This window comes from Copadichromis virginalis, linkage group LG22, assembly GCF_057382275.1.
Source record: "Copadichromis virginalis isolate Kocher_CV1m ecotype Utaka linkage group LG22, C_Virginalis_male_GT1.1, whole genome shotgun sequence".
NCBI classification, from domain to species: Eukaryota; Metazoa; Chordata; class Actinopteri; order Cichliformes; family Cichlidae; genus Copadichromis; species Copadichromis virginalis.
Window position 1 is genome coordinate 10,742,582 of NC_140638.1, and position 24,688 is coordinate 10,767,269.

A 24,688-nucleotide genomic window follows, 5' to 3' on the forward strand; every position below is an offset into this window, starting at 1 on the left:
ATTCAAGATATTAGCAGTAAGCCGTGAAATGTTTCTTCTTTGCGCCTGTTGAGATAGTGTCCCTTATGCCACCTCAGGGTTTGGCTGGTATCCTTCTTGTTTCTTGCCTTGTACTTTTTTCACAAATATATTTTTTTCAACCATTGTATTTCTCCAGGAAGAGGAATGTTGAGAATTTATAGTATTATAGCGGTGTTGCTTCGCACCAGAGGGGTGCATTACTTTTGCAGAAACTTTTATAATGTGTGATCGAAACGTTTTGTGATTCCTTGATACAAATTTAGGCCCTACCTCCAGCACTCTCTGTGCTCCTGATCTGACCACTTGCAATTGTGACTTTATCATGGACCTCAAAATCGCATCTAGCTGAAAAATTAATCTCCGTATCAGAATGACTGACCATTGTCCAAGCTCTAATACAGCGAATTAGATCAGGAGTTCAGTCGGCACCATTAGGTGTCTAAAGCCTTGATTATACTCCGTTGTGGACACGGACAGCTGGAGACTCGATGACCGGGAAGCCATAATATCAATTCTCTGCTGACAAGTCTGCGCGGTCACAAAAAAACAGCCAAGCGCACAGACATCTGCACCGACCTTCGCGCTTCCCGTGTTATGACGACATTTTGTCACTCAGACCGAGCAGACCCGAGTGGACTCGTGGACGTGGAAAATATAACTGAGGCTTAAGGCAGAAAAATTGACACGAGTGATGTGAACTGTGCACATGCCATCATGCACCCTCTCACAGCGTTAAAACAGCTTCTGTCTTAGCCTCATACAAGTTTCTCCTCTTAAAAGAGTTTTGACACAGTAGACACAGTAGAATAGATTCAAATGTGTGAGTGGCTAAAAGCGGTGCTGACGTGCACGAAGACACTTCTTAAAGGTTTTGGCTGGCTGTCCAATTCAAGAAGTTTGTTTTTGTTATTCGTGGGTTCATAAAATCGCCCCACATACTGCATCACCAACTAACAAATCATACAGCTTATTACATTTATCTGTCAATTAACTTTGTGTGGGAGACGGTGAATATTAATCAACACTGACATTTAAGCCTAAACAGCTTGGAATTGTGCTTCCCACTCAGTTAAGAACTGACCAAATCATGCATTACATGCACGAAGGTAAAGTAACAATGAAAACAAAGGAAAGAAACTGTAGGAAAACACATCTCAACATGTCGTCCTGTCAACCTTAAACCTGCAATAAAAGCTTGAAAATTACTGCATTGTTTGTGGCTGGATGTTTGACTCTAACTGTGCTTTAAGGTGTAGTTTAAACTAAAATGCAGTTTGGATAAGTAACATGTTCATGAGAGGAACCAGGTGTAGGTAGTGTAAGAAAACAGGATGTAGCAGGCGCCCACTGCAACACAGACGAGTTCAGCGAGCTCTAAACATTTGAAACTAACATGGATGAGAAATATTTAAAATATGAAAATGTGCATAATTGTATGTCAGCTGATACACTAGAGTATAAAACAGCATCTAGAACAACTACTCAGTGACTGTAAAGATGAGGCTGTTCTGTTGATGTCAGTGCTTCTTGTTTACTAAAGCAAAAAAGATTTCTTCATAATTTGTCCTCAGCTCGTGTTCTTCTTCAGCTGAATGTCAGCAAGATCATGTGCACAAATGTCCCTGTGATTCTTTCCTAGGCTCATAACTGCTACTTATGTTGTTCGGTTAAGGTGTGTGTGTGTTTATATGTGTAATAACTACGTTTTGTTATTTGCAGTGGCACTGGCGTCCAGTGAACAGAATCCGGTGGTGATCATTGTTGTCGTGTCTGTGGCTGCCCTCATTATGCTGCTCTCCATGGGAGCTGGACTGCTCATCTGGAGGAGGTAGATATGAATATACTGATGTAAACATGCACACAGTAGATTAAGTCCCTAGCCACTCCCTATGGTTCGTGAAGGCCTTCCCAGATTTTAGTATCTTTTTACACACTTCGTACGCATCATAGACTCGGCTGCATATTAAGTTAACCATCACATGCAGCTCCATCTTAATCCAGATTATAGTAATCTGTCTGTAAGAGAGGATCCTGTAAAAGGACCATACATTAACAGTGATTCTGCGTTGTGCAGCCACGCTCACCATCGTTTAATATGCAACATAAAGACATCAGCTTGACAATTAGGTTCAGTTTGGGTCATTTTTAATGACGCAATTTAGATAAGATAATTGTTATGATGGAATGTTTTTAAAAAATTGTAAAGTGGGGCATTGTGAGCATAGGTGTTTAAGTAATTAATTGGACTTTTAGTCCTCAGGTGATTAGTAGATGTTGCTGCACATTTCCCTGCAATGACTACATTGGTGCCACAGGCTCATGCATTGCAATATATTACTAAAGACAATGTAGGCAATCATAATAACTGACGAATACATATTAACATAACTTGCCAGACTTGAGTGTCTTGACTGTTAAACATTAAATGATTTTATGATATGGAAGCTGAATATCTTGTCGTGTAGTTACATGTTTTATTCAGCTGAGCAGACAAAGGGAGTGAGTGGATTTCTGCTTGTTCCAAACATTTTGCTCTTTGACTCATGCCCAACTCTGAATTCTACCATCTCACCTCAAATACGCCTACACAGTAACACACAGACTCGCAACTCTTACTGTACTCTCAATCATATATGCAGCACATGAGTAGAGGGCAAATATCTATTCCCACACAGTACACATGCACGCATATGTTTTTTTTCTTCTTCCATTTGGCTGCAATTCAACTGTTCAGTCTGTCCAGTGAGATTTTCCAACACATTGTGCAAAGATTTGTCTGTATAGCTTTTGTTCATCCTCTTTTCTTTCTCCGTACACACACACACACACACACACACACACACACACACACACACACACACACACACACACACACGGATACACTGATCTTCACTGAAGCTGCACTCTCAACCATACAAAGTAAAGTGGGCTTTTTCCACAGCTACACTCTCTGTATGTGTGTATAAAGAGGGGCTGTGTTATAGACACCACGACCAATTCAAGATCCAGACAAACGGGGCAATGATGGATTCAGCTGGGCGAAAAACTGGGTCCTGTTCATTCACAGCAGCGTCATACACATTGGTGGATATCAGTCAAACATTTTTAAAGGAAAATATAGGAATGGATGTACAAACATTCGCAGACATAGTCAAGTGAAGACAACAGCACTGTAGTAGGAAAAGCATAAAATTCAACAAGGTGCTTATTCTCAGTAGACACATACTCTGACACACACACAGCACAAGTATTTAAATAAATTCTTGCTTTGAGGAAGGCAGCATCATGCCCTTGTGCACAGCATCACAGTGAATAATAATGGTTATCTTACTCTTTTATTTCCATCACTGCATTCATTGCAAGTGGTCTCCATTGTTCATCGCTGCTGGACCATTAACTAGCTCTTCATGTTTTGCATAGAGACAAAGGGAGAATGGTGTGATGCCTCAATTACCATGTTCGTGTTCGCAAAGACAGCCAGCTTACAGCTATGGCTGGAGGGTCTCAGTTACATCGATCTGCCTGTTCACACAGACACATGCAAATGAGTTCCACTGCACACACTTAAAGGCATGGATGGACACTGGCAGCGAAATGCATTTATGGCACATCACATTTATGGATGTGCCCTTGATGCTATGCACGGTCCTCAAACCTACTTCATTTTTCACTTTTAATATAGAGTGCGTTAGTTGTGCCTCTGTAATGGACATGGGGTTTGTCTCTCCCTCCTCTTAACCCCTTCTGTTCCTGCAGCTCTTAGAGTCCAAAAAAAAGGAAATTATTCCATTTTATTTATAAAGCGTCATATCAGGCCAAGTAAGGTAAAGACGCTACAATAATACAGAGAGAAAGCCAACTATTTGACAACCCCTTATGAGCAAGCATTTGGCAACAGTGGGAAGGGGAAACTCCCTTTTAACAGAGAGAAACCTCCAGCAGAACTTGGTGCAGCAAAGGTTTGAGGTGAGGGGATGGCGACAGGACCAGTGATTTTATTTTCTGTGAGTTGGTTTGAATTACCATATGTGGGTACACCACTACAACAGATCGTGCCATATTTTACCGCATAATTGGTGTATTTAACTTTCTGCATCGACTATTCTCTTAGTCTTTAGATCTCTTGTGTTGGACAACCTATAGCAGTCTACTGATTAAGTTTAATAGTCAAAGTTACTATTAAAACAACGAATATTTTAGCATTTCTGTACCAGAAGCCCTAGAATTGCTTCCCATTATCTTGCAATTTACGTATGCAAGAAAATTGCTTTAAGGCTCAATCAAATCTCAAAATAGTTGCTGATTGCTTTTATGGTAATACATTTACTGATGAACTGAGAAACTCTTGCAGCTCAGTCTCACCATTATAAAGATGTTATTTAAGCACAGGTTCATCATCAGTCATAGTCACTTACAGTGACATACAAATTATTATGAACTCTTATTAACATAAAGTGGTAATAAAAAAAGATGAAAAGTGGAGGGGGCGTGATGAGATAAGAGAGGGTATTTTGTATTTTCTTCACTTTGAAACCTCACCTTGATGCTCTATCCTATCATTTACACACATACACACAGAATCCAGTGGTGCCTGACAGAGTTTGATAGAGCCAGAGTTCCAGGGCATTGCCCAAACATTCTCCAGGAAGCCCAGGCTTGACTGGTCAGTGCAAGGATTGTTTACCCTTCACCAGCCACACCAGCATGCGTTTCTGTGTCTTCTGATTGAATGTGTGCGTGTGTGTGTGTGCGTGTGTGTGTTTTGGTGTCTGGTGAGTGAGTTACAAGTTATCAAGAACAGAGGATGGAGAGGAGTTCAAGAAGAAAGAAAGAAAGAAGCAGGAAATTAAAGATGAGGGTCATTTCATAGGGCTGATGACACTTGGTGACACAGTAAAAAAAAAAAGTAGGATTCAAAAGGGAAGAGATGGGGAAGCTAAGAAAAAAGGTCTCAAACACAGCAGTGTATAGGTGCATGCATATGTTGAACAGATCAGTGCTTTTATGTCTGGAAGTTACTTATGCATAAAGCCATTTTGTCAGTCTTGCTGTTTATTATTCACCAGATAGTGTTTAAATTAACACCTTTGTAAGTAATAACTTACAAATGAAGCTGAAACTATATTTGTCTTTATCTTTGTGTGAGAGTAGGTTTTAGAGTAACACTATTTATCTGCCCCAAGGGAGAGATACTTATGTGGTAGCAGGGCTCATCCGAGTAAAGCAAAACTCAGCAGTGGAATAAAGTGAATCTCATTATACTAATGGATAAAAGTTAAAGTGTTCTCTTTTTTTTTTTTTAAATTACCTAATTTTACGTGCATTTTGCCATACATATTGTAAATCTCCTCTGGCCTAATACCTCAGCTAGGATTCTATTCATGCTCTCTCACCTATTATTCTGCACCTGCATTATTCTAGGATATGTAGGCACGGAGTTGAAAGAGCTGACATGGAAGCAGCATAATTTACATGACATCCATCTTCTATTTTGTTTTAAAGTTCTCACCCTAAAGTGTGAATGACTGTACCTAAAAATGTACAGCTGCATAAAAGTGCATGTTATTACTAATTTTATAATTATGATCGATTTTTGAAGTTGCCATAGAAATTGATTAAATTAAGCAAAAGCACACACAAAACCTATCAAACTATTCTGACATCCTCGACCAGCCAGCTGAGGCCTTTCTGTGTGGAGTTTGCATTTTCTTCCTCTGGGCAGCAACTTCCTCCCACAGTCCAAACACACACACACCAGGTCAACTGGTGATTCTAAATTGGCTGTAAGTGTGAATGTGAGCGTGGACGGCTGTCTGATGGGAGCCCTGCGTTCCCCGAATAACTCGGATTTTTTGTGTGTAACACCCCCTCAACTCCCACTCGGAAAGTTGAAGCAGAACAACGTACCCCCGAGTTATCAATCCAAGATGGCGGCACTGAACATAAACAATAGTAAAACTAAACTTTTAATCTGTACTGCCACTGTTTTGTATTTTCAACTCATTAAGTCATACGCAGAGCAGTGATTAGTCTTTATCTCTGAATATGTTTTTTAGTTCTAATAGCTCGACTATGCTAAGAATCCGCTAACTCGGGAATAATGTCGCTCACAAGTCCTGACATCTGAGTTCTGAGGTGTCTGGAACATGGCAAGAATCTTGGCCTGTGATATCTGCTTTAGCTCCCCTATGATGAAGATGAGGTAGATAATTAGAAGAAGATGGAAGGATGGACCTTTTAAAATAAGGCTACTTGGGTGTTTCGTTTGCAATGCTAAGGTTGTAGGAGCTTTAGCTTTATTGCCAGCCATAAGATGAGGTGAGATGATAGCATCAATAAATATTAAACATGTCCCCCACTTTGACAGGTATCAAGCTGTCACTCACTCTATCCACACATGACAAGGGAGTGGTTTTTAATTGGCTATCGATCAGATGCCAGGATAAGACGCATACATTCATCGGTGCCCTGGTTTCTTTTAGTCTTCTCCAGCTAACATAACCGGTTTTGCCAAAATGGTTAATCAGGGTACTAAAGGCTAGAAGTATATGATTTATAGAGAAAGTCTGTTTTTCTGCTTGATTCAGATTTTTTTTTGTTGTTGTTGTTGTTGTTGTTGTGTAGAACATTTCTTTCTCTAAAACTATCTAAAAAAGAAAAAAAAAAAACCTCACTTAACCTATTCATTGCAATAACTATATGTCATACAACTAGAACAATCAACATTTTTGCTTCCATAGTTAATGCTATTCACATAACCAAAGGGAAAATCTACTAATTTGTTAAATATAGCAGCAAAATTTTAATGCAGTAGTTTTGCTAGTTGAGTTTTACAGATATTCTACATTAAGGTTTTTGCAAAGGTATTGAAACATGTCTTAAATAAACATTGTGTGGCATTTAAAACAGAAATTCCATCCACTTCATGCATATGACATAATATTAGGAAATGAAAATGCAGATTTGTGAAAAATAGAATTGTTGGCATAGCTCAATTAAATTGACAGGATTTCACAGATGTGAATAATGAAGTGTCAATCAACATGAAAAGTTTGTTTTCCCCCCTCCCAAAGAACATATCAGCTCATGAATAGGGCTTAAAGAGAAAAGAAGTCTTGCCAAAACTAACATTTGAAGAAGCTGAGCAGACAGTGACAGAGTTTGGCCAGAAATTTTAGCATTCACCATCCACACATTTCCTTCTGCCATCTGGTTCTTTTGAAGTTGTGAAATTTAAAAATCAGTCCAGAATTCTTGTAATTCTAGTTTTAGAAATAGACTGCAAGGTCTGTTTACAAAAATTGAAAGTATATTATATGATTTTTTGTACTGTATGTTTACTTGATAGCATCCACTGTATTCCAGTGATTAGATTTTAGAGAAAAATCTGTTTTGGATCCAAAGTTGTGTTGAATGACTAAATTCATGAAAAGAGCCAGAATTGACAATGGCACCCCCTCCTTGTTTTCTTCCCAGCAGCGTCTGCTCAGGCTCTTCCAATGTAACTCCTGCTAGCGTGGTGCTGCTTTCGACCTCCTTCTCCACCCTTCCTCCTCCTCCTCTTCTTTCTCCTCTTCCTCCCTTCACAGAGCTGATGCCCAGGTACACTGGCATGTCTGTAGTCTCTTTCTCCCTGCTCCCCTAGCCCCACATTTCTGTCTCCTTTCATTTCCTCATACCGAGAGAATCATAATAACCATTTCTTTCCTTTTTCATGAAGCGGTTCAGCACAGTTTTATTTATATCCTCGCCACTGCGCTCCACCGAGATCTGAAATCAAACTAAAAATGTAAAGGCCAGTCATATTGATTGATTGATTGATTGATTGATTGGTAATTTATTTCAACATGTGAACAATATACAAGTACATTTAGAAAAGAAATGAGAGAAAAAAAAATATACTATACAAATTACATTCAAAAAAACATTCTGATTAATTTACATGTTGAAAGGGAGTGGGAATTCATACTCAATAAGAAGCAACCTTCCAATGAGTACTACTTTGCATCTGCTATTTCATTTTTGTCACATATATGACATTTCAGAAGAAGAAAGGGAAATGGTCACATAAATCAATTTATGAGTCTTTTTCATGCATCCCTACCACTACTCCTGCTACTACTACTTTCTACTACATCCTTCTTTGGTATTTGGTATTAGTATTCATGCTTATTAGCTTGTTGTCACTCCTTTAACTCCTTATGCCTAGTGTATCATATTTGATACATGGGTTTTTGTGAGTTTTTGAGACTTTGTCTCTAATTTGAACGTATATTTTTAAGAAACAAATTGCAAAAAGATGCCAGATGTAGCTAATATGATAAAAATTAAAACTCATATATGCTAATTGATATTAACTCTTATTTTTTAATTTTTCAGAAGGTTCAATAAGCATACTATTTTAAATATATATATATCAATTTGTGGCAGTTATTTAATGAGTACAGGGCTTAGATGGTTGATTTATCCTGCTGTGTGTCCTAGCTTCTGTTTTTCTGTTACTTTTCTAATCTCTGAGATGCATATTTTTCGTCTCTCTTTGCTTCTTCCGCTGCTCCTTGCAGTCTACTTTATAGGCTATACTGTGTGCCTCTTCAAGTTTCAACTTCCTTGCATAACCTTCTTCCCAATTATCCTCTTGTTCGCAACCTCTTATTTTCATGTCACTTCCTCTGCCTCTTCGTCGCAGCAGTACTTCCTTCATTTCTCTCGATGATTTCTCCACTGCTTTGCCCTTCTCCCCTTGCCGCGTTCGCTATTTGCTCCCTTACCTCCACTCCTCCCTTTGGTCTCCTGCATCTTGTTTCTCTCGGTACCGTGGTGCCCTCCATTCTCATCTTCCTCCCATTCCCACCCCTTGCTCCCTTTACGCTGTGCTCCCTTATCTATTAATTCTTGTCTCCTCTCTCCGGTCTGATATCTCCTGCCCTGAGGAGTTGTGGTGCATGTGTCTGCTGGTGTGTTTTGACAGACAGGGTCCTGACCTTGTCTCAGACCCAACTGCTACACAGGCTGAGGGATGTGTCAGCCTCACCCTCAGCCACGTCTCTCCTTATAAAAACTCACGGGGACATGCACATGCAATATAACAGGATCCTGTAAAGCGCGCACACACACACATGTGCGCCCACATGAATTTGTGCAGACACACTCATGCACAAACGACACACATTAACATTCCCATGTGCACATACATACGACTGTCGTACTCTCTGTATACTCCCTCTCAGCTGTGCACCAGCTCTTTGTGTAGTGCAGATATATTATGATGTTCACATTAACACATGCCTGCCTGAGCAGGTATAATATTGTACTTAAACATAAATCTACACCTCAGTGTCATCTGTGCTCGGGCCTTAACTGTGACACGTTGTGACTTCTTTGTCAAAACAGCCACAGCAGTCTTTGCTAGCCATGGCAGCAGAACGTTAAGTATGTTCCATGTTCACTTGTTGATATTATTGATGCAGATATACATACACGTCTGTTCTTTTAAAAGGCTTAGGCTAAACTGATTTGCTAAAGACCTGAAGGACGAGGCACTCTCAAGATTGGCATTTGAAGAAAACTTTCAGATGTTTGTACTTGACCTTCTCATTCCATATAAAGCATTTAAATGTGCTATGCAGAAATTTTAAACTACCCCTCATTTCTTTATATTTTGCTTCCAAGGAGCGAAACTTTCTTGTAATGTTTTTGAAAAGGTTTTGAACACTTGGTTAAACAACTTGGTATACCTTAGCATAGTTTGCAGTGTGTCCTTAAAAAAGGGAGCAAACTGGACAAAAGAAGGGACAAGCCTGAAACACTATCTAATGCAGATGAATAGTATCTGAAAGTCATGTGTATAAGAATTAGTGTTTAGCGAAGCCTCATCAGAAATGGTCTAATGGGTAGTGTCAAGATACCATTTTTAGGAGAGAAATACAGGTATACCAAATTATACAAAAACTGGACTGAAAATCAGTGGCAATGGCACTCATCGAGTAATAAATCGTTTTGGTTAAAATCATCAACAAAATCTATGGATGACATCAGGAGAGAGGTACAGCATTGAGTGCCAATAGCCATCTGTAAATTACGATTCCAGCCAGTAGCGTTGGAGATCTCGTCAACACTGATGGAATTATGAACTCCAAAAAAACAAAATACAGTCAGATTTTGATCCGCCATGCAATGCCATCTGGAAAGCATCAGATTGGGAACTGCTTAATTTTTCAGTATGACATTAAAACCAAACACACTGCCAATGCAGTAAAAGCACAACTGAATTGAAAAACCCGGACCTTACCATTACTGAATTATACAAACTCTGTTTCTGGCTTTCATGTTGTATTTCCATGTATGTTTGCGCATGCTCCAATAAGTCAGCGCAACATTTTCAGTTTTCCTATGAATATACAAAGAAATGAGAGGAGGCTTGAGACTTTTGCACACTTTTATACTATATTTTGGTATTTGTAGACTATATTTTATTGGAAACCGGTTGTTAGAAAAACTTCTGATGTTGTTAATTATATCCTCAGTAATTCTTTAGTCTTGTTTTTCCTCTATTTTTCTAATCTAAGTAAGTTTGTTAGTAGCCAGCCAAATGTTAATTTGTCACTGACAGTGTGAGTGTGCGTGGCATTTGTGTTGCATGCAAAGAAAAGAAAAAGAAGCTTTTTTCAGCCAGAAGCCATCAACAGTGAGATCCTATTGAGCTTGCTCCTCTTTAGGCCCCTGTGGTGACAAAGGATGAGGACAGTCCAGTTGCCAAAGTGTATATATATTCATTTCTTGGATGAAAAGTTATTCAAGGTGAAACAACAATAGTGTATCAATTGCAAGGCTGTTGGTGTGAGTCGGTGGCACACTCAAATAGGCAGGATTGGCACTGAGCCTCGGACTTTTCTGATGAGTGAACACTTCAGGGGTCTTTATGAATGCTTCTCCACATCCTTTCTCCTCTGTCAATATTCTCATTGTTGCTTCTTCTCTCTTGGCAGTTACTACTTATAACCATGGCTCAAGATAAAGAGCAGCTGATTCTGCCATTTACCTGTGTCTGCTAAATGGGATTAAAAAGAAACTCTCTCTGATGACCGTCTCTCTCTTTCTTCGCAGGCAATGTGGCTACAGTAAGGCTTCTCAAGAGGGAGATGAGGAACTTTACTTCCAATGTAAGTGACAAAAGTGATGATTGTATTATACAGCATCACTGTGTCTGTATAAAGTGTATGGGACAGGAGGCGGAATCTGAAAAAAGGCTTTGTCTTTTCCTATTCCAGTGCGGGAATGGCATGTGAACACACATGCCCGTGCATTACAGATGACTTTTGAGGCATTAAGTAGCGCCGCAGCCTTGATTCACAATTCTGAGTGCATGCTTAGCCAACTCTGAGCACACTGACACACTCCATTGGGTGGTGTGTGCGTGGTTGAGTTTGATGGGGAGAGATTGAAATCAGGAGGAGGAGGAGGAAGATAAAGAGCTGGAGATGAGGGGAGGAAAAAGAATGGGGAAAAAAAAAAGGCTAAAATCTCATGAACAAGGCAGGCAACAAGCGAGATTGTGCTTCAAAAGCAGAACAGTAAATGTTGTTGTTTTACAAGGTTGTAAATGCTTCTTTTTTTAACCTCTGGTCACAAAGCTCTTAATAGGTTTTTTGTTTGACAGTGACAGATTGAAACAAGTTTGACACATCTGTTCCTGTTTGTGTGCGGGTTTGCCTGTCAGTGCTTTGCTAATGTGGTGGCTGTGTGTGTGTGTGTGTGTGTGTGTGTGTGTGTGTGTGTGTGTGTGTGTGTGTGTGTTAGAGTTTATTTATGTGTGTATGCATGCAGAGTTTGCTTTCTCTCCTTTTTTTTTTAATTGTGTGTGAGTGCCCAAGCGTGTGCTCGTGCTCATTTGCGTTGTTTAATCTCCCAGCATACTGAGCCCTCTAGAGAGGTTTGGAGCACTATGTCTGATGAATAATGAGCCGAAGCCATGCGAATGGGAATTAAATCTTCCCAAACAAAGACATGCCAACAGCTGACAAGCACGTAATATACACAAACACAGAAACACACCGAAACATTTTTGGCCTGCTTTTCAGAGACACACACACGCACCTTTCTTTCCGAAACTTGGACACCCATATAAACATTTTTTCCTCATTATTCAACACAAAAGTCCGTTTTGCGTTCCGTGCATGCAAACCCAGTGCAGCATGCTTTCGCGTTCCTGCAGGTCTGCTTTGTCCGAGAGCTGGAAGCACGCAAAGTAGTGGGTGTTATGATTTTTTTTTTTTCCCATCTGTTCGCCTGCCAGACTCTTAAAACACATTCTACAACCATATATTAACGCGTGAGGACAGGGGAAGAGAGACGAAAAGTGAATAAATGAGCGTGTGAGTAATAAAGTAGAGGAAGAAGGAGGGGAAAAGGAGGGGAAATGAGTGAGTGAGTGAAGGGCGCACTAAGAGGTTTGAGGGATGAAGTGTGATGAGGTGAACTGGCAGAGGAGACTCATCATAAGTGACACTGCTCAGAATATTAGTTTTATGTCAGAGTATGTGACCTAGAAATATTCAGCACATATTCCATGAATGCGAGGAGAAGAGGCTCGTGACTCATTTGCAATGCCATCGATAGTCTGACTCTGCATAAGAGAGCGACGGCAAGAGAAGGTGTGTAAGGAAATGAACGGAGAAAGACACAAAGAAGTTTGTGTTCTTCTGTCTATAATGAAAGAAAATGTTCTTGAATATGTTTCAGTTTCCCTTCGAGTGTGCCTATAGCAGTAACTCGGTGAACCCTGAATCTAACCAGCTGCTGCAGTGCATGTGTGATGGATGAACATGAAAAGCTAAATGCTACAAAGGTGACTTTGCTAACAAAGCTATTTGTTAGTTAACCTTGAAAAGTTGGGTGTTGATTATAGTCAAGTAGACCTGCGACAGACAGGCGACTTGTACAGGATGTACTCAGCCTATGGCAACTGGTCCCCTCACAGCTCTGAATTAGATCAGCGGAAGAGGATGGATGGAAGAACATTCAAGCAGACTGACCTTGAACAGTTTATACTACAAATGCAGATTGAAGATTAAGTCCTTACTGGAGTAGAGATTTTTCCTGGTATGTGGGCATATGTATGATGTAATGTTGTATTTGTGATATTACGCACTGGGTTTTGAAGTCCTGCTGTGAAGCTTCAAGATGAGCGTTTCCATCTTTGCTAGAGGGGGAAAAAAACGGATATGGCAGGAAGGGGTGGGTCTGACTGTGAAACTGCGTGCTCATTGGGTAATGACAAGTTGTAAGCCAATGACTGCGTGCTTTCATACCACAGGTAATCCTCCATTTTGAAACATGGTATGAACAAAATTTACAAAATAGTCTCAAAATGCATGACTGAGCCCATAAACCCAGAGGTCAGCTGATTTCCCATCGACGTCTGTAAGACAGGAAATCTTTATTGCAACCACAAGTATCGCCATCTGGTGGCCTTTAGATAGAATGCAGATTTAAGGCTCAGCTTCATGTTTCCAACCCAGATGCTATGTGTTTTGTGCATTTGTGTGTGTATGTCTGATTTTAAGCTACTATAGGAAAGAACATTCAGTCCAACACTTGAATAAAAGTGTTGGACTTTTTGCACTTATGAAAGTGCCAAAAGTGCACTTTCATAAGTGCACTTTTGGCTTTGCGCACACACACACACACACACACACACACACACACACACACACACACACACACACACACAGAGAGAAGCATATCAGCATGTGTGTTTGTTCGCACAAGTAAGCATGTGTGTGTGGTAGATCAATAAGCCGTTTTGAAGCAGCCAGTACAGTTTCCCTCAGGTCAATCTGAAACTGTAATCACATTTGAGAGCCTCTGTGCTGCTTTTGGGAGTACTACCAGGCCTTTTCCTGGAAGATTAGCCTTAAAGTGTAGTAACAGGAGTCAAAGGTCATCCAGCTGAGAGCTATAATACACTGGTTAATGGTCATTGACTACCTGCTGGCAAGTTTATTTTCTTACCATTGGTATTCAGTAAGTACAACAGGCAGTTAGCTGATAAAGAAAACTAAGGCTCATTGAGAAACCAAGTAGTGTTTATTTTGTTGTGTACAGTCTAGTTGGAGTCGATATCCCTTTCATTTCTAAATGTCAGGTAAAATTTCCAATTATTGTGTCTCATTAGCCTCACAGTAGTGATTTTGTAGATGCTGGTAAAAGAAATGAGGCAATTTGTGTGGATATGTCAGAGAAAAATTATTAAGTAATTTTTGAATTACTAAGTTAAAACACATCCAGTTTTAACGTAGAAGTATTTTTGTTTTGGGGTTTGTTTTTTTATTTTCAACATTGCGGTTTGAGGGTTTCTTTTAACCTAGAGTGTGAAACTTACAGCAAAGGAGCAAGGCAACTATAAGCACCATGTGACAAAGGTTTCTCTGCCTCAGCATTTTTAAGTCTATTATGCTTGTCCCAGTTTCTGACTGAAGATTGTATTTTGGTCATGTGTGTCTGTTATTTTGCCTGCGTATGTGTGTGTTAGAGCGATAACATTTTGAAAAGACAAAAACCCTTGTGGAAGAGCCGTGTGATCTGAATAAAGCCTTGTGGAGGAAACCCAGTAAGACTTGAGCACTCAAAGCCTTTGATCTTACTTTGTCTCCCAGGAGTTTGCAAGGTCACAACAAATAAAACGGAGAGTAAGGCGAGTTATGAATAAAGAAATGGAAGTATATGTTATTTTTTCCATCCTTTAAATAAAATGACAGACCCCCCCCCCCCCCCCCCCCCCCCCCCAAATCATCTCTTTGCATTATGGGTTATATTTGGCTATTATAACCTTGAAAAACTGACTAAGAACTGAGATATTTACCTTAACCCTACAGTTATATAGAGCTATGTAGAGTTTGATAGAAGAAAGCTTTTCAGCATTTTCAAACATCAATGGTAAAACTCTGGTATTGATTTCAGGCTGGAGATCAAAGAGCAAAGCCTTCTTCCCAGACACAACATTTTGGTCTAATGTTCAACTATCATACACAGAGAAAGTCTTTCTTGAAGGAGACAGACATAGCAATTCCTTTCACTGATGGTAGCCTCAGTAGAGCACAAAGCGATGCAGACTTTAGAAATGCTTTGCTTTGTGTTGAGAGCGAGGTCCAGCCAGTCTGGGAGTGTTTCTTTATATCTAATGTGGATATGTTGCTGCTGGGTACTTCAGACGTTATAAAGAATGTGCACAATAAATGATGTAATGTCTTACAAAGTGTAGAAAACACATGTCTCATTTTATATCACCAGTTTTAAAACTATATAAATATTTTTGTGTGTTTATACCACTGCAGTTAAGATCCCAACACGGAGGACCTACATTGACCCCGAGACTTGCGAAGACCTACTTCAGGCTGTCCATGCCTTTGCCAAAGAGCTGGACAACTCGAGCATCAAGATCGAGAGAATTGTGCACACAGGTACATGATTATACACAAGAAAGCATCTCAGATTCCACTATTCATCCCAGAGATGATGGTGGAGGACTTCACCACTCGGTGAAAGGGTGCGTGGGCTCAGCAATTTTAGAGTGGGGTAGAAGAGAATAGAAGAATAGAAAAGCCCTTTACTGTCATTGTACATATTCAATGGAACTGTACACATGTTGTTCATCCTTTAAGCTCCAAGCTCCTTTAAGATTGAGGAGAACTAGAAAGCTATACTGTGGTTTAACAAAATAGCATCTAGTTTGTTGTAGTATTAGTGCACATGACATGTGAGCTTCCATATCTGAAAAGGCAACTTGCTGGATAATATTTCTGCTTTGAGAGGTTTTGGAATCATAACTACAGTGAGCGTTTCCTGTTCAAAAAAGTAGTGAACAAAAACATGTTGCGGGCATTACATTTAAAATGAATATTTTTTTTAATTAAACAAAAATAAATCCATCTCTCATGTTGTCTTTGTAATATTTATGCTACATGAAATATTAAATAGATTGTGTTGAATAACTCCCTCTGTTTCATTTAGATTTTGCTAAGCATGCAAATGCATTTTAGGAATGAGGATATAATCAAAAGCAGTATATAGCACAGTAGAAATTATGAATGACAACCAATTTTAATCCATTAATTTTCCAAATATTATAGCAAAAATGCTAAAATATATTGTCCTGTGTTAAAAAGAAAGCCAAAAGTATTAGAAACCTTTCAAAGTCAACTCTGTGTCTTTTTGCACTTTCTCTGAATCTGCTTTGAGGCTGAATTGGCATCCAGTTCAATCAAATTTGGGAACTTGCAGACCTTTGCCAAAATTGCGCTAAACTATTGTGGCTATTGTATTTGCCTCTAGTAGATGCTTCAGTGTTTCACCTGCACTCTACTCCATCTTTGATCTCTCTTTGATCCCTTTGTATTTCATCTTTTTCTCTCAATGTCATCACTCTTTCTTCCCAACATGAAGTAGTATTTCTTCATCTAAGTCTGGCTTCCCCCTCTATCCCCTTCAGTCTAACCCTTACTCATTTCTTCTCGCATTCTTTTGATGTTTTTCTCCCTCAGCGCTCTCTTTCTGTGCATCCGTTGACACTGATCACGACCTCTGTTTGTCTCCCCCCACAGGTGACTTTGGGGAGGTGTGCCGTGGCTGCCTGAAGTTGCCCAGTAAGAGGGAGCTGCCTGTGGCCATAAAGACGTTAAGGGCTGGTTGTTCTGACAAGCAGCGCCGTTCCTTTCTTAGCGAAGCTGGCATTCTCGGGCAATTTGACCACTCTAACATAATCCGGCTGGAGGGCGTTATCACCACTGGTAAGAAAGGAGGGAGAGAGGGATATTGTGCAGAGAGCAGAAACAGAAAGGTAGTATAGTAGTAAGGGGATACCACTGGGAAAAGAATGGGAAAACAAAGGAAAATGGGTATAGATGAAAAGAAGCACAGAGTGGAAAAAAACGTAGGAATCCAAGGATCAGGGAAAAATTCTACAGTTTGACCAGCTCAGTTGTTGAAGGAAGTAAGGCTGTTGAAAAGGGGTAATTGGGATTTAAGCATCTTAAAATTGCATACAGAGAGGGTAAAAGGGAGTAGCAAGGGACAAGGATTGGGAGGAGCGCTAAGACACTCCAGATACCTCAATAACTCACACGTGGAGGGGGTCAGCGCTTACAGCAAAGAGGGCAAGAGAGGAGGATGGAACAAGAAGTAAAGTTTGAAAAGGAGAAAGCAGGGTGGGTAGATGGATGCCTTGTGCTAGCAGCAGCGGAGCTACATCAAGGTCTATTTTCTGCTGACAGATAGCAATTGAGGTCCAAGAGCGAAAACAGAATGGAAGGAGAGTGGGGGGAAAAAAAATGAAGGGAGGAGACTGACGAAAGAGACATGAGAGTCACAGAAGATGAGGTAGAGGTTAATGGGAATGGCAGCTGAAGGGAGAAGCTTTAAGGAGTTTGTGAAGTTTTTGTTACTGCCGCTGCGATGCTTTTTGGTGATATGTTTGTGTGTGTGTGTGTGTGTGTGTGTGTGTGTGTGTGTGGGGGGGGGCACGGTGCCCCAGCACACTGTGCTCAGTAGGATGGCAGCAGATGTGCAGGGTACAGTAATTGGTGCTAGAGACCCAGCGGGGCCCTGAGATGCACTCCAATCCCTCCCACCATCATATGCACACATACACACATTCATCGAAAACCCACATGCACACTCCTCACCACGCACACACGAAAAGGCTGTCCCATATGCTCACTTTTTCTTTACCATCACTGACAAACACACACACACACCTGCTCGCCTGCCTCTTCACTTGGCATGAAATCACAAATCTTTGCACACACACCCACGCACGCCCACATGCCGTTAGACTACAAATCACCTGCTTTACATCACTTACGCCCCCACCGGATTCTTATTTAGCCCCCCTTCCATCCGCCCAATACATCTCACTCACCTGCAAAATACCACCTATTGTCCCTTTGTTCTATACTAATCTTTCTATTCATAATTTAGAGGCATGTGTTAAATGGGTGATCAATGAAGTCACTATTTAAACCTATTATAATCATTATCAAAAAAAGTGAGAGTAGCAGAAAACAAATCACAGTGTGGGAGACCTGGAACAGCTGGTAGCAGGACTGCAAACAAAGATGTTCTTGTAGATAACCACAAGAAATAGACATATTTTTACTGCATAGCCATCTCATCTCAGTCAGTACTATGACATATTGCATAATGGGTTATGATGGCTTTTTGTTCTCCTACAAGAAAATGTGACATTGCTCCCACGTCGCAAGTTGCTTCACTAGGCTTTGTTTTCTCGTCTCTATATAGACTGATGGAGTTTTGCCAAAGTTTAAAACATCACCGTGCCACAAAGGTCAAGACTTTGCTTTTAGATATGTTTCAAAGTGTGTCTTCTGTGTTTTTGTTTCCCTTCAGAATCTGCCCACATTCGTGACATCTTTTAAAACAGAATATGATTCTACTCGGTCCATGGTTGTAGCTGAATACATCGGCCATTCCAGCCCTGCGCAAGCCCGTTCAACCACAGACTCATTATCCAGCTCACATTAATTACATGATGGCTGGCAAATTATGGCAGCATCCCTGGCTCTCGCTTCCCACAGCATATTTGGTAACCTTTTCAAATAGCTTCCTAAAAGCGTAGTAATGCTGGGAAACTGGAAACCGGGGATTTTACAGTGGCAATTTATCATTCTTGTATTATGCCTGCATAAACTGTCAGGACTGATCAGACCACCTTTCCATCCTAGAATATGTGTTTGTAGATGTAAAGTTGTTTACATATCTGTCAAGGTTTATCTTACTGTCTCAACCTCCCGCAATCTTTTCCTCCTTTCGTCTCCCTTCCAACAACTGCAGTTTTATTTTCATTTCCCTCCTCCGTGCACTTCATAGCACTACTGGATCCCTGCCATCTGGGCCTCGGCACAGTATGTGTGTGAGCACGCGTGTAGTGTATATGAGCGCGTGCTATTGTGCACAGTAAGAGCGTGCGTGTGTGAGTGTTTCAGGGTCGTTAAACTTGCTGAGACAGCCAGGGCAGCGCACAGGTTCTCCAGGCTTCACTACAGTTCACCGAGTGAAGAATGGCTTCGCACAATGCTTGCCAAGTGGACTAGACTCACTTTATTCCTTCCCTATTCCCAATGTCTCTATTATCATGCTATTGCTTCCCTTTTTCCCTTGACTTCACAATTTTATCCCCGTTTCAATTGTTCATATATGCCCTCTGTCATGTCTTTGTCCAGGAAACACCATGATGATCATAGTGGAGTGCATGTCTAACGGAGCCTTAGATTCATTCCTTAGGGTAAGTTTCATTACTGTGCATTCATTTTAAATATATGTGCTGATGCTCATTATTAAACTGTAATTACTCATTACTACTCTCTGTTTTCAAGCAGCTGCACTAACAACACTTTTGTTCTACTTGTCCTAAATATACCGTTAATATAATGTGGTCCTAGGGCAGCAATTCTTGTGCTTATTACTGTAATAAGGAAAACATAGCATAATTAACTGCACAAATGGAGTGTTTCTGCTCAAAGCTGCTGTAAGCTTCTGTAAACTGTTAGTGTGCCCCTTTGCTCTGTGAACCACTTCACTGTGGTTTATAATGATATGAATTAATGGCCTGTTTGTTTTTATTCTCCAAATAAAGGTTTTCAGCTCAGCAAGCACAACATTGTAAAGCAGAGGCAGATGTGCTTTTTTTCTCCCCCTTCCATTCAGCCTGCTCACAATCTTCTCTCCCACCTCTTCTTCATCTTTCTCTTTTTCCTTCTGTAACCTCAGAAACATGAAGGCCAGTTGAGTATAATGCAGTTGATGGATTTGCTAACCGGAGTGGCGTCGGGGATGAAGTACCTCACCGAAATGGGCTTTGTCCACAAACGGCTCGCCGCGCACAAGGTAAGGGGAGCAGGTGGGAGTAGATGATAGAGGACAGGTATGGTGTGATGAACAGGATGTCGTGTTCTATAATGAGTTTTTGCAGACTACAATTCGTTCTTGTCTGCAAACATCTTTGAAAGCACTCACCTGTAGGTTTTTTACTGAAAGACTACATGAAGCTGAAAATTAGACAAAACTGTCTAAATTATTGTGTCACCCACGTTTCATTAGGGGTGTGTGTGTGTGTGTGTGTACCATGTTTACATATCTTTGTGGGGACCAACACCCCTTATGGGGACAAAAAACCCGTCCCCACAAGTTTGAAGGCATTTTTGAGACTCAAAATGTGGTTTTAGTGTCAGGGTTACATTTAGGTTATGGTTAGGGTTAGAGTTAGGCTTTTATTTTTGGTGGTTACGGTTATGGTAAACGACTAGGGAAAGCATTATGTCAATTAGATGTCCCCACAAGGATATGAAAACACGACTGTGTGTGTGTGTGTGTGTGTGTTTTGTTTGGTTTTTTGTCTTTCATAGAAGAGGCAGTCTATCAAACTACAGATGCAGTGGTCATGTTGTGGAAAATCAGGAACATCTGTTCTTGTAAACAATCAATTGTCTCTGGTGTGATAAGAGCTTTGCCCACCAGGGTAGTGAGCTCTCATACTGTGAGCATTTCCCCTCCAAATGTAAGCCATGCTAATTAGCCTGTTTTCCAAATCGCAGGTGCTGGTTAACTCCAACCTTGGCTGCAAGGTGTCTGGCTTCAGACCTCTTCAGGAGGACAAAATAGAGGCCATCTACACCACGCTGGTGAGATAAAAATTTTTCTGCAACCTTATACATCTTATAACTCACACATGTAGGGCATATTTTCTTAATGAGTCTGATCAAATGGGAATTATCATATGTTATGTCAAGTTCAGGTGAGGTCACGTGGGCTTTGAGGTAGAGGGGGAGAAAAATCCAGTGTTTCTATGGTTATTTTAGGATTTCAGTCCAAGGTGAACCCAATCTCCTACCAGTTCCTTTGATCTGCTGGAAATATGCTCAAAGCTTTTCAAAGAGAATATTAAAGCTTTACTTTGGTGAACTCTCCACACACTTTTACATCTTGTCTTACCTCTCCTGTTCCTCTCCGCCAGCATGGAGGGAAAAGTGTGGTGCTGTGGACCGCTCCAGAAGCCATCCAGTACCATCGTTTCTCCTCTGCCTCAGATGTCTGGAGCTTTGGCATTGTCATGTGGGAGGTCATGTCCTATGGCGAGAGACCCTACTGGGATATGGGCAACCAGGATGTAAGTGTGCATTTAAATTCTCCATATTCCTTGCTCCAATTTCAATATTAATTTCTATACTTTTGTACCCTACCTCTCTCTTTTGCCGCTCTCTAATTTTTTTTTATCAATGAATTTTCTATCTGTGCCCACCATGCATCTTATTAATAGAAAACCGAGAAGCCACAGTACCTCTGAGAGCTATTGCAGGGCCTAAGTCCCCCTCTTTAAGTCTGCATCAGCTCCATGACCAATCCTGTTTTCTCTTAAGGATGCATTGACCCCCTTCTAGTGTCCACTGCCTATCCCTGGCTGCCACCCTGCTATTAAGTGTAGAAAATCTCTCAGAAAATAGTCAGCTTATTTCAAGAAATGTAAAGCACTATTTGAGGGGAGTGACTGTCCAGTTAATAGGACCCTGCCACCACTAGCAACCTTTAAAAGTCACTGTGGGTGGGCCCATTTTCCTTGTCACTCTTTTTTCTTTGTCCTAAAAAAGAGGTTTATATTTCCCCCCTTTTTAAGGATGTCATGCCTCTATAGTATAGCTGAAAGCAGGATACAGGTCTGCATATGAGACAACAGACAGCAGATCCTTGTTACTGCTTTTCTTATTAGTGAGGCCAGTGACACTCCAGGCATTATCAGCAAAGAGCTTTTTTCAAGACATATTATTTTTCATCATCCTAATGCCTTTTCAAATGAATTTTATCATAAAGACTACATTTTCTGCAGGCAGCTACGCGTAAAGCAACTGATTACTTGCATGTTCCATTTTTGAATGTCCCAAATTAATATGCATGAGTTATTCAGCGAGCACAAGAATAGGTAGCTTTTTAATACTCTTTGTTAGTGCCCTTTTATAAAGCTGGCGAAAGTTTCATCTCAGCCTGGTTTATATTATCAAACTTTCCAATTGAGAGGGCAAAGATCAAGCTTGTAGAGCGCCAGGGATATTAATCCACTTTAAATTGATACATTATATCATAACGGAATTGTTGGTCGGCCTGTCCACCTGTGATCCGTCGTGCCCTTTACCTACTGGCTCTGATTAAATGGAAAATGTCAAATGCTGAAAAGCATTTTATGAATGCTCTTTACTGAGATAGAAGCTTAAGGGGCTGAGAGGATGGTGGAGTGGGGAAGTGGGTGGCCGGGTAGGCAGAGAGAGAAGAGAGTGTTTTAGGAATTAATGCTGCTGATGGATGTCATTTTTGTGATTATTCTCAGACTTTATTGCCTCCTTTAAGGAGATTGTATTTCTTAGAGTGGTTGCGGTGGAGGATATATCCCATGTCCCTAGATATACTGAAAGGAAATATCTCGTGGGGTGTTTGAGTGAATGATTTTTAATAGGGGGCGACATTAGCTTGATGGAGCAGTAAAGAACATCAAGAGTCTGGAAGGATGCTTTCAAGCACTGCTGTTTGAAGACAGTGAGTTTTCAGAGGCCTGGTGATGATGCTGAGCAGAGATTAAACATTTTCTGAAATTTGATAGTTTATCTTTTGGGGAGTATTTAAGAAAGCACAGACTTTTTAATGGAGTGTTTGTTTCATTGCTTTGATGTTTCTGGTATTTCAAACTTGGCTGGTTTGATTTTTTTCCCCCCAATTCAAAGACCTACCGCATATTGTATTATTGGAAATGAAAAGGTGCTGTTATTGTGATACCCAGTAAGTATCGTGTGAAGTACACCAAGTGACAGTGGATATCACACTAACTGACCGTTAAGTCTGCATACAGCGTCAGTTAGTTGTGAACAAATTTGCAGGGGCTCTTTTTTCCCCTCTGTGATTGCATACCTGCTGTACAGTTCTGGAGCCTTTTTATTACCAAAAACATAATGTATTCCACTCATATTAGGGTGATGATATCTCTGTGAAATCTAAGTATTACAGTTGCCGCAGGCTTGCAAGGTCAGTTTTAGATTTTAAGCCATACAGTGGGACATTCTAGGTAGTGTGATTATTATGTACTTTTATTTAATATTTTTTTTCCACGTGTGACCTATACAGTCTTCTGTTCTGTTCTGTAAGACTTCTATTCTTGGCAACTAAGCAAGTCCACTGCAAGGGGAAAAGGTTTTAAGCATCTTATTGAACTTTGAAAGTAGGACAAAACTTCTCTACATCCTCGTTCACCTCTCCCACTCTGCCCTACCACTCAGACATGCTCTTTAAGAATGTATCCAATTATACCATGAGTACTGGAAAATCACAAAACTAATTTCTAATCTGATATTATCGATTTCCTCTTTCTGTGCGTAGGTGATAAAGGCCATCGAGGACGGTTTCAGGCTGCCAGCTCCAGTTAACTGCCCTCCACATCTCCATCAGCTGATGCTGGACTGTTGGCAGAAGGAGAGGACGGAGAGGCCCAGCTTTAGTCAGATCCACTCGGCCCTCAGCAAGAGCATTCGCTCGCCTGATGGTATCGGTTCCTCCACACTGGCGCGAAGGTACAGTCTCATGACTACATGAGTTGGAGTAGATCCTTGAATGTATAAATTTTTTAAAAAGTTACTTTTACAAAGCCTTAATCGTTATTTCCCCCACTATAGAACCCTGAGTTCATCCATTACACTAGCTGACAGGCCTCTCCCCACCTTCCCATCTTTTAACTCTGTTGGAGAGTGGCTGGATGCAGTAGACATGGGCCGATACAAGGACAACTTCACTGCTGCGGGATACTGCTACTTGGAGTCTGTGGCACGAATGACTGTACAGTGAGTAGTTTTGTACAATTCTGACTGTGTGACCTTTTCATTACATTTTTTTAACAGAAGGGTACCTTAATAAAAGAATAAGAAGCCAATTCATTCCAGTAAAAAACTGCTAATATTCAAGACTTTAAAAGCAACTGAATCAGTGTTTATAAGATATATGTAGGTAAGGAGACATCACCCTGTGTTTGAGCAAATATTTGGCTGTTTATTTACTAGATAACTTACTTATAATAAAACATGTTAACTGTATATAAAAAAATGAGATGTCACAGAAGACACCAACCTTTTTAGCTCCATTTAAATATGTCTAAATATGGCACTTGTTATACCATACATGTTATACCATTCGTGTCAAAAAAATTTGACACGAAGAACACGAGTTTCTTATTTACAGTGTTGAGTATTAACAGTGAAGGAATTTCTAAGAAGCAGCAGACCTTTCCAGTTTTCTAAAAGCCTCAAAGTGTCAAACTGACCCAGTGAACTCTGAGATGAATCTCTTAATCTGAATCTAAAATGACGTCTTTCCCATCTGAGCTCAGGGGTGTGTGTCAGAGAGTTGCGTCAGCCATATCTAAGACAGCTGGGCGTCTGTGCTGAATTAATATAAAGATGCAAACGAATACATTTAAGAAACTGGAAGTGGTATTCCCTGAAAACATATGTGTGCAGCCTCATTCTGTTTCATATAAAGATTGCTACAGAAAAATGTTTCTGCAATAACTGGTGTCCTTACTGTTAGGTCAAAGATACAGTAATGGTGTATTTTTTTAGCGTAA

The 24,688-nt window shown here is 40.4% G+C and overlaps 1 protein-coding gene across 2 annotated transcripts in view; it reads left to right on the plus strand.

Annotated features, from left to right (window-relative positions):
- epha10 (EPH receptor A10) overlaps positions 1–24,688 on the plus strand; it is a 161,155-nt gene that overhangs the window by 133,856 nt on the left and 2,611 nt on the right. Inside the window, exons 8-18 of one of the 2 annotated variants that reach the window (XM_085446877.1) lie at positions 1,741–1,849; positions 7,498–7,623; positions 11,128–11,183; positions 15,357–15,482; positions 16,623–16,808; positions 19,260–19,321; positions 19,807–19,923; positions 20,631–20,717; positions 21,050–21,202; positions 23,452–23,642; positions 23,745–23,909. In XM_085446877.1, coding sequence (XP_085303003.1) covers positions 1,741–1,849; positions 7,498–7,623; positions 11,128–11,183; positions 15,357–15,482; positions 16,623–16,808; positions 19,260–19,321; positions 19,807–19,923; positions 20,631–20,717; positions 21,050–21,202; positions 23,452–23,642; positions 23,745–23,909 — 1,378 coding nt within the window. The remainder of the gene's footprint in view (positions 1–1,740; positions 1,850–7,497; positions 7,624–11,127; positions 11,184–15,356; positions 15,483–16,622; positions 16,809–19,259; positions 19,322–19,806; positions 19,924–20,630; positions 20,718–21,049; positions 21,203–23,451; positions 23,643–23,744; positions 23,910–24,688) is intronic. The other variant, XM_085446878.1, reaches the window with a different exon arrangement.